Here is an 8,805-nt window from a genome sequence, read left to right on the forward strand (position 1 = left end):
CCAAGCGGATCTTCGCGTGCATAAATCGTGTCGTATTGCTGCTCAAGTATGCGCGGCAGCCAAGAGCGTCCCCATTCCAACATATGTGAGACACCTGCAGTATGTAGCGAAAAAGTGTGGCATCCACCAAATCCGAAACTTCATGTGGTGAATAGAGACGTGAAGGTCATCGCATAGAAGGTTGAGGTTTCGTAGATTTGATCTTATCGTTCGCTTTCTCCAGGATAGCGAATTCCCGACCGCTTATCTGTATCGAATAGCCGGGATGATGATACGGCGTCGGAGCTATTTCTGCGACTTTTTGACCTTGGTGCTACTCCTTGTCATTTCGCTCTTGGTCATGTTGCGGGTTAATCCACCGATGTAGTCTTGAAGGAACCGGTTCTCGCTTTCGAGCTTATCATGGTCGGATTTGACGGCTTCGATACGTTCGGCGAGCGCCTGAAGGGACGACTGGAGAGCCTTGGCTTGTCTGCCGTGAACACGTAACACATTAGCATCGCTTCTTCCCTCTTTTTTTGTCTCTGGCGTCACTTGGCCAGAGGTTTCGGGGAAAATTGTCATTCAACTACTCACTCTTGTAGTGTTTGCCTGGCTTCCTTGCCCAGTCGCTCCAAATCAGCCGAGTTGCGTCGAGGACTCATGGCGCGTGCGTCGTCAGGGGGGAATTCTTCTTCCTCGATTTCGATTTCAGGATGATCCCGTGGAACTAGTATTGAGGCACTCGGTTTCCGACTGGCCATGCGAGGTCTCTCTGAACGACCTCTACGTTCGGTTTCGGCGTCGGAGATGGAGGAGGATGATGAGAGGGAGGACATGTGCGAACGACCGTTGTCGTTGGGCTGGGGCAGGGTTGGCACAGGAGAAGAACCGTGCACATCTGATGTTGACGCCATGGTTTTTTCAGAGTCTGGTGGTGGCGCCGGTGGTTGAATTTAAGAGTTTCTGTGGTTGACGGTGGCTTGGAAGCGAATAAGAAAAAGTCTCGGGGCGGTCGCTGAGGCAGGCTTTCCACGGTCGAGGGGTAACGGAATAGAACTACTCCCGCAAGCAACGTTCAAACACAGCAATTGAATGTCTTCTTCACAGCTGGGCTGTGACTACCTCTAGCGATGACTTCAGATGGGAAGATCTGCGTTGTCGCTGGAGGTAGCTGGCGTAAGAGCGAGAGGTGGGTTTGTTTCCCAGGGCGGCTGTTCGTCGAGGATTCTCGGGCCGGAAAAAGTAAAACAGGGACAACGAAAACAGCAGGCAAGAAGCAAACAGGTTCCGGCTGCCAGGAAGGAAGAGATCCCGAGAGGAGGGAGATCAGATCAGATCAAGACGAAAGATAGGCAGAGATGGAGAGAAATAAAGTCGGTCAAAGGGGAGAGCGACTTTGAGGGGGAGGGAGGAGGAGAGGACCAGAGCGACAAGCCGTGGTCCGGGTTAAGCGAACTGGAATTCGGGGGGGGCGACGAGGGAGGGAGGTGGAGGGGAAAAGACAACCACCACTTTCAGGACAAAGCAATTCAAGGATGTACCTGAAGTGATTGCCAGCTATATTCGCCTTTGTTCCTTTTTTGGGGCAAGGCAGTCTATAGGGATTAGGGATTAGGGATTAATCCAAGGTGTCGAACCCGGGTTTGAGGAAAGTTCGTTGGGCAGTCCGAAAACGGGCGGACTAAAAACTTGGACACGGGGGGAAGAGGGAGGTGGGTTTTTGGTGCTGATTTGGGTTGGGTTCGGTGGTGTTTAGTGCAGTAGTGCTGCGAAGTGGGAAGGAATAACAACGCTGCTGGTGATTGATGGATGAGCGACAAAGGTCTGGGTGTGTCACAATCACACTTCCTCTCAGTCACGTAAGATTAATTAAAGAGGGAGAGGCAAAAAAGGGGGGGGGGAGTGGTTAAAATCTTAGTTAAGAAGAACCCAGTGAGAGAGTCGGGGAGGGAGGGAAGTGGAGAGAGGAGAGGTTTGTGAGGAAAGGGAGGAGGAGAACGAAAGACCCGATGGACAGGACAGGACAGGACAGGACAGGAGAAGAGAGGAGAGGAGAAAGAGGAGCAAAGCCAGTAGCTTAAAAAAAATGGAACGGCCAGCAAGATGAGTAAAAAGAGAGAGGTATGAACGCGACGAGGAGATTGAGAACGTCGAGGAAGTCGCTGTAAGTAGGAATAGTTCGTCGCAATAATAATCCTTGAAAGAAATAATAAATAATAATAATAATAAATTATCGTGGTCAGTTTCGCAAGCAAAAAGAGCAGCAGCAGCAGCAGCAGCAGCAAAGCAAGTTAAGCAGCAGCGCAGCAGCAGCAGCAGATCTGGTATGTAATAGGAATACTCCCGAGTAGGTAATAATGGGGAATTTAGCATGAAAAGTCGCAAAAAGGAACCACTCTTTTGCTGCGGTTGATATCCGTACCACTTACATACTCTATACCACCACCTACTAACTTACTGAACACTTACTAGTAAGCCAACAACTGACTTGCCTTCTGACGTTACTGCTCACGGTGAATAGATGGTATTGAGATACAAACTAACTTGCTGAAGAGCGCCGTGACTGATGGACCACGTACCTCATAGTAAACACTACTAACTACGGAGTACTTCCTCCAGCTAACCAATAAGTCAGTCAGTCAGTCATGAGTCGCAGCGGGTATGACAGTCAGATACCACACGCAGTATGTATTGTCATGCTGGGAAATGGACACTAATCCACCACAATTTATGCGACAATTAGAGCTGGTCGCGGGGCTAATCACAGCCCTGCCTTAAGTGAACTAGGCAGGTAGCAGGGGGAAGCCGGTAACATACCGATTCCCATAATTACCCAGAGGGTACATGCCTGCTGTACTTTTGGGCAGGAAATTCACCCGAATTTGGTATGGGAGGTACAAACAGAGTACGGAGTGGTACCTCGGTGGGCTCGGTCTTACCCAGTTGGGGATTAGCGGCACCACACTAAGAGTGGGAAGACTCGTGGCCGCCACTGGAATGATTATCACCGTATTCCTGGGTACGGAGGGAGGCAAGAAATGTAAAAAAAGAGAGGCGAAAAAAACAGAGACAAGACAGGCAGAATAGAGACATAACGCTAAGAAAAGGAATACAAGAAAAAGAGAGACATGAGACACATGGATAGATTGAAAGAGTCCAATCCCATTGAAACAACTAGCCATCTACCAAACAGAAAATACATCATCACACCTCACTACTACGTGAACAGCGACTAAAAAAGAACCAAAAAAAAAAGAGGCAGACAGCTCTCTCACTGTCTCTCTTTCTCACTTTCCTTTCTCTCTCTGGTCAAATAAAAGCCGCCAGATGATGTTTCGGTGAAGGGCCTCCGTTCGGACTGGCGTCCCGTGGTTGGTGGGCGCCGCTGCCCTTTTAGGGGTTCGTCCTGTTCCTTTCTCAGCAGTGGTTCGGTTAGTGACTGTCGGACCCAGGATTTCACGCCCCTTGGTTCGCCGCTGCCCTCCTTAGCGGGAACCCAAATCCCCTGAAGGGGGGCCACCCATCACCGCCAACGAGGTGTCGCTCTCGGAGGAATGGCGATGATCCTCATCATCCACCGCTAGTAGTATGACGATGATCCATGGCGATGATGTAGAGGCATGATGCTGCTGAGGTTGGATGGCCCTTTTACATTGTGATTTTATTTTTTTTTTACCCTCCCTCCTTCCCTCCCCCTTCCCTTCTTCCTGTTGTTGTTATTGTTGCCACGGATCAATCATCACTCGCCAACAATAGCAAGACGGCTCGCCTTTTCCACTTTCCCACCCCCTCCCCTAGCGAAAAGTCACAAATTATGTATGGCTCCATGCGAAGCGAACCTTTCACTTCTCCATTCCTCTTTAGCTCCCTTTAGCAATTGCCGAGGCGGCGGCGGATCATTAAGCCACAAAAAGGGCAGAAGATTGTATCAGTACGTCAAATGGGGCGATAGTAGTCAGTCGGACCTAGTCAAAACGTTCTCACCAAGTCTTCAGGGGAGGTCATGCAACGTCGATCGAGCCATCGGATTCGTGGCTTTGCCTCCATCGCCGCAAGACGGGGTCAGGATCAATATCGGAATGCTTCGCTCGACCTTTCTCTCATCGTGCCTCCCGCTATCCTGACTAGTGCCACTGATAATGCACCTAGACGGTACTACAACCGGAGGTATCTTAACCCCCTCAGTTACTTACAACCCAAGTCTTGCAATTGCCACCACTAGTGTTTTTGCCTGCCGTAGACGAGTTGCCAAAAAAGCACATTTATGTTCCACCTGCAGCAATAGGAAGAAAAAATAATAAAAATAAAATAAGAACGATGCATCTGTATACGGAGGAGTAAGTACTTTGTGCTGGATGTCGATGTATCGTCCTTTTGGTCCCAACCCCCCCAATCTGGTAGTGGAGGTGGGCTGGCGTACTTTTCCCTCTCTGGTCGGATTTTAAGCTCCACCACAAAAAAAGTCAACGGCTTGGGGCAGGACGATCCATTCCCGCGGGTTCGACACACCTTCTGACGGATCATGGCTGGGAGCGAGTGGGAGCGAGTGGGAGTGAGCAGCCAAAGCAGAACCAGGAAAGGATGTGCAGGCTGCCGATCCATCTCTTCCCATCGCGCTTCGGGAACATGTGTCCATCGGAACATCGAATCATAGGGTTGATAATGTGACGAAAGTGATTCAGATTTTCCCTTTTTCCCCTGGGCTGTATGGGGTACCCCGTACGGCGCCTTCTTAACAGAACCCTACTAAATGGCAGGAGCCATGTATGCATTCATTCACTTACCGCGCGACAGGGATAGGATGGCTTTCGTGCATTGCCATTCGTCGGTGCAATGAGAATCTGTGGGCAAGTGTGAGTTAGATTCTCCAGCCCGGCTAGGAATGGACGAAGGAAGCTTTCCGACGGTCGTGCGATGAAACTAAGAATATAGTAATGATAATGGTAATAAAATAACACACAGATACGCGACCCGAGATGGTGGGAATTAAACCTCAATAGAAGAAATTGCCCGACCATGGGTGAGGCTTCGGGGAAGACGCGCGCAAAATTTTCTTTCGCAGCTTGTAAGGTCTTTGCGCGCTGACCGTCGCCGCTCACCGTGGTTCATCCTCGGGGCAACCTCAACTATGACGGATGAGAACGTCATGAAAGTCACTCTCATTGGACCTATCTTTTGCCATTTGCTCGTCTCGGTTGATAATTGAAATTTTGGAGCATGTCTCTTCTTGTCCAACCCCTTTGGCGGATGGTACTTTCACTTCCCCGTGCTGCAATGTACCTGACTGGCTGAATGCAAGGCTCAGCCCCGGAAGCTCTGACAAAGTACGGAGAAGTCGGGCGCTATCAGCACCAAGACACACAGGTCCCATCGATCTGATGGATGCAACTGAAACAGGTCAACGTCACGGGCGGAGCGACTAGTTATCTCGTAGGTTCTATCAAAGAATCACCAGCACCGAACAGATCGCATCGCAGCTCGACCGCTAGTACAATCGTGGCGAATTTGCAGCAAGGCGCTGCAGTTGCATACATGAGCCCCAACGGACGATGTCCGGAACGTTCCCCGGCGGCTACATTAGTTGCGCTGGGTCGGCGAAAAACATTGCAAAGGCGATATTCCACGTCCTACTGGACGAGCAGCTCATCTCGAAGATTGGTAGCTTGGTACGCTATACCGCGGAGCTACTCCTCACTCCTCGCTAGACGCGTCTTTTCCCTATGAATCCGGTTATCAACACGAGGTCAAGCAGACCTGCAGGATGAGCCCCCAACCGCAATTGAGCAGCAAGTGAGCGAGCTCCGTTTTCGACGGAGGGGATGCATTCACCGGGGAGCGTTGAACAACAGGGTGCAAACTAGCCAGTGGAAAGCGTTCCTTAACCCCCGCATCGGTGCATGCAGTCGCGCTCCCCACCCAGCGAAGAGAGCGCGCGCGAAAGAGCTTGTGACCGGATGGGACCACGGCCGAACCCTTATTTTCCCTTTCTTTCCCTTTGGGTCCTGACTATGACAGTTGTCCACTGCCCGATGGGGATTGGGAGTTTTGCGCCGTATCAAGATAGAGGCAGATGAGGAGGCTTAACATGGAATCGGCAGCCGATTCAGGTAGGTAGTAGGCACGTCAGTCCGACAGATTAGTAGAGAGGGGGCCACCTAAGTAAAGCTAAGTCTCCGTCAGTCAGAGTTTGTTACTGTGAATACAGTAGTGTAGTAGCCTAAGGGAGGAGGGGGGAGAAGCCCGTGACCTCATAGTGGACAAGCAGGCACCCAATTTCAAATGAAGCATCCTCTCATCCTCTTGTCTAGCAGTTGTTCGAAGCGACGGATGAGACCGAGTGAAGCGAGGATTCCCCGAAATAATACCATACATACGGAGGAAGAATACCAATGATTACGAGGACGTAAGGGTACCACGACTGGGCGGCCGCGTGACTGCCTTTTTGCTCCACTCGCCCATTCCATGGTTGACGGCCAGCATTATTATTCTTAGTTCCTGCCTACTACCCGCTACTATCATCTATCTACCCTACCTGTCTATCTATTTGTCCCCCTTCTCTCTAACTCACGACGATGTAGATACCACATACCACATCCCCACGACAATCCCAACGGGAACCACCTTGTCCGAGCTGTCTTCGCAAGTCAGACACTTGGCCTCTTGCCCCCTCCTCCCTTCCGTCCAGTGTCCACTTTCCGGGCGAGCTCCAATGAGCCCAGTGAAGGTCAATGCCACCCTGGCGAGTGACGATAAAGAACTGCCGATCTGGGATCGGCTAGTGGCTGAGGGGAATCTCCGCTAATAAGGACACTGGCAAGTGCTAAGACTCCCAGCAAGCACCAGCAGTCATGATGCCAACCCGAATTCGGCTCTACTTGGCTTGATGCCTTTACCCGATCATTTGATGTCGAGGCACGATGATGAAGGATCATCGCGACCCTGACACTTAGCCCTCCGTCTCCATACTTGCTCAGATGTTGTTCAATGCTCTCATAGGTAGAATAACACTAGGAGACCTATCCGATTATACCTCGAGTATCCACTCTCCACAGACAGAGCACGGAGGACGACCTGTCCAGCAAAACCACTCTAGTCTACCACATTCCTTTTATCCACCACCACCCACAGTACACCTCGTCCAAGCCACCGATCGTCTTGCACAAAGAGAAAATGTGTGTGTTGTAGTGTCTGTGTGTGAGTGAGGCACTAGAGGGAGACCTGATAACATAGACTTGAGCAGCTGCCGCCCTCCCTCCTCCTACCCAACCCAATCAATAGTCAACGCAGCCATCAGTGCAGAAACGGTCAGCCAGGGAACGCGCGCCCCCTTAAACCCATACGGCGGGTCCATAACATCCTCCTGCTACTTGACCGGGGTCATCTTCCCATGGAACATTCTTCCCCTCCTTATCGTATGGTCGGCAAGGCGCAGGCACCCTACCCCCGTGGTTAGAGACTTATGTCCTGTTATATGTAGTTCCACCTAGTTCTTCCAGAATAAATTAAATCATTCCTCCTAGAACCTTGGGTGTCCACCACCATCAACCAGGGGAGGGATAGGGGGGGGCACAAGGTCAATGCGTCTGCGTAGTGGCTTTCCCTTTTTCTTTTTTCCCTTCCACCCACTTCCCCCTCCTTCATCTCTCTCGAGTAGATGCCCATTTCATTCCAAAACCTATTATGGAGCCTGAGTATCCACGGGCCCTTTAATACAGCTTACTATAGTATGGGTTCGCATACTTCGCTTATGAGTTTAAATAACCATCGCTACTACAACTAGTTATTTAGATATAGATTACTAATATGTCAAATGGCTGATCTGTTTGCATTTGATAGTGGGAGCTGCAGCCTGTGCGTGGTTTATCCTGACCCTCAGATAACTAGACAGGCATGTATACAGTTTCCTTAGACTTTGCAGGGCATTTAGATGAAGTGCGTGGAGAGAGTAGCCTACTGATTAACTACATATGAGTACATCGCAAATACCTGCCCTTAGTATCAGAGAGAGTCCCAGTCATATGTTGAAGAATAGAGGGCTAATTAATTATCCTTCTATCCATTCAAGCACTGATTCCTAAGTGGCAACCAACACAACAAACATCTGACATTGTTAGCACCTGACATACTACTAATTGGATTACTTGAGTAGTCACATAGCTGTGTATTAGGGATTCCATTCCAGCTTACATCACCTCCGTTAACCAGTTAACCAGCTAGCTACTACAGTAGTTACACGATAAGTAAATAGATAGTTAGTTGAAACTGATGAGAGAGACACATGACCCAGCTCATCTCGTCATATCACGTTACTTTGCTGCAACTACCCAAGTTACTCCGTCAATAGTCACAGTCACTACTCAGTTTACTACATACTACAAAGTAGATAGTTTGAAGAAGCAAGAATGATTGAACCTGTCTGGTGATATCATCATTTACCCTCACTACCTAATCACCTTACATTTTCTTCATTGACAGTTCACAAGTTATCCAGTCAGTATACATTGCAATGCAGCAAACTGAATACTATCCGTCCTAGTAAAATCCCAAGCAATTATCTCAAAATGACATACCCAATAATACAGAAGAAGAAACCCCTACCAAGAACAACGAAATTAAAGAAAATAAAATGGAAATATAAAGCCCCCCCAAAAAGAATAACAAATCATCTACGGAGTATTCCGTACACTTACCAGTCACTCCCAAAAACGGAAAAGAAAAGAAAACAATCTTATGAAGTAAGCAGTAATCACGGCCCGCAAGCCATTATATCATATAGTCGGTCAAGGGAAAAAAAAAAAAAAAAAAAAAAAAAAAAAAAAAAAA

General features: G+C 49.2%; 7 protein-coding genes across 7 annotated transcripts; 3 read left to right on the forward strand and 4 right to left on the reverse strand.

The window, feature by feature from the left end:
• Positions 1–184: 184 nt before the first annotated feature.
• On the reverse strand, positions 185–1,009 carry BDQ94DRAFT_3125 (short coiled-coil protein). Its single transcript, XM_026775466.1, has 2 exons — positions 577–1,009; positions 185–472 (listed from the first exon to the last, which is right to left on the reverse strand). The coding sequence occupies exons 1-2, from the start codon at positions 894–896 to the stop codon at positions 286–288; spliced, it is 507 nt and encodes a 168-aa protein (XP_026632225.1). The 5' UTR covers positions 897–1,009; the 3' UTR covers positions 185–285.
• BDQ94DRAFT_3124 (uncharacterized protein) lies at positions 1,010–1,687 on the forward strand. The gene has a single exon (XM_026775465.1). It carries the CDS (start codon positions 1,123–1,125, stop codon positions 1,525–1,527), a length of 405 nt encoding a protein of 134 aa, XP_026632226.1. The 5' UTR covers positions 1,010–1,122; the 3' UTR covers positions 1,528–1,687.
• A 969-nt stretch (positions 1,688–2,656) lies between these two features.
• On the reverse strand, positions 2,657–3,361 carry BDQ94DRAFT_132652 (uncharacterized protein). The gene is made up of 2 exons (XM_026764096.1): positions 2,800–3,361; positions 2,657–2,695 (listed from the first exon to the last, which is right to left on the reverse strand). Exons 1-2 carry the CDS (start codon positions 3,162–3,164, stop codon positions 2,677–2,679), a joined length of 384 nt encoding a protein of 127 aa, XP_026632227.1. The 5' UTR covers positions 3,165–3,361; the 3' UTR covers positions 2,657–2,676.
• A 279-nt stretch (positions 3,362–3,640) lies between these two features.
• On the forward strand, positions 3,641–4,514 carry BDQ94DRAFT_132653 (uncharacterized protein). Its single transcript, XM_026764097.1, has one exon. It carries the CDS (start codon positions 3,801–3,803, stop codon positions 4,104–4,106), a length of 306 nt encoding a protein of 101 aa, XP_026632229.1. The 5' UTR covers positions 3,641–3,800; the 3' UTR covers positions 4,107–4,514.
• Positions 3,641–5,007, reverse strand: BDQ94DRAFT_132655 (uncharacterized protein). Its single transcript, XM_026764098.1, has 3 exons — positions 4,494–5,007; positions 3,978–4,430; positions 3,641–3,913 (listed from the first exon to the last, which is right to left on the reverse strand). The coding sequence occupies exons 1-2, from the start codon at positions 4,624–4,626 to the stop codon at positions 4,201–4,203; spliced, it is 363 nt and encodes a 120-aa protein (XP_026632228.1). The 5' UTR covers positions 4,627–5,007; the 3' UTR covers positions 3,641–3,913; positions 3,978–4,200.
• BDQ94DRAFT_132658 (uncharacterized protein) lies at positions 5,008–5,362 on the reverse strand (the record flags this gene model as incomplete). The annotated part of the gene is made up of 1 exon (XM_026764099.1): positions 5,008–5,362. A coding segment is annotated over exon 1 (245 nt), but the record flags the coding sequence as incomplete, so codon positions are not given.
• A 1,508-nt stretch (positions 5,363–6,870) lies between these two features.
• BDQ94DRAFT_3171 (uncharacterized protein) lies at positions 6,871–7,317 on the forward strand. The gene has a single exon (XM_026775479.1). It carries the CDS (start codon positions 6,957–6,959, stop codon positions 7,182–7,184), a length of 228 nt encoding a protein of 75 aa, XP_026632231.1. The 5' UTR covers positions 6,871–6,956; the 3' UTR covers positions 7,185–7,317.
• Positions 7,318–8,805: the final 1,488 nt, after the last annotated feature.

This window comes from Aspergillus welwitschiae, assembly GCF_003344945.1.
Source record: "Aspergillus welwitschiae strain CBS 139.54b unplaced genomic scaffold BDQ94scaffold_1, whole genome shotgun sequence".
NCBI classification, from domain to species: domain Eukaryota; kingdom Fungi; phylum Ascomycota; class Eurotiomycetes; order Eurotiales; family Aspergillaceae; genus Aspergillus; species Aspergillus welwitschiae.

Coding starts and splice junctions, on each gene's coding strand:
- BDQ94DRAFT_3125 (XM_026775466.1), bottom strand. CDS start 896: ATGGCGTCAACATCAGATGTGCACGGTTCTTCTCCTGTGCCAACCCTG. Junction 473..576: donor GCCAGGCAAACACTACAAGA/GTGAGTAGTTGA, acceptor TGTTCACGGCAG/ACAAGCCAAGGCTCTCCAGT.
- BDQ94DRAFT_3124 (XM_026775465.1), top strand. CDS start 1,123: ATGGGAAGATCTGCGTTGTCGCTGGAGGTAGCTGGCGTAAGAGCGAGA.
- BDQ94DRAFT_132652 (XM_026764096.1), bottom strand. CDS start 3,164: ATGGCTAGTTGTTTCAATGGGATTGGACTCTTTCAATCTATCCATGTG.
- BDQ94DRAFT_132653 (XM_026764097.1), top strand. CDS start 3,801: ATGGCTCCATGCGAAGCGAACCTTTCACTTCTCCATTCCTCTTTAGCT.
- BDQ94DRAFT_132655 (XM_026764098.1), bottom strand. CDS start 4,626: ATGTTCCGATGGACACATGTTCCCGAAGCGCGATGGGAAGAGATGGAT. Junction 4,431..4,493: donor CCCAGCCATGATCCGTCAGA/AGGTGTGTCGAA, acceptor TTTTTGTGGTGG/AGCTTAAAATCCGACCAGAG.
- BDQ94DRAFT_3171 (XM_026775479.1), top strand. CDS start 6,957: ATGTTGTTCAATGCTCTCATAGGTAGAATAACACTAGGAGACCTATCC.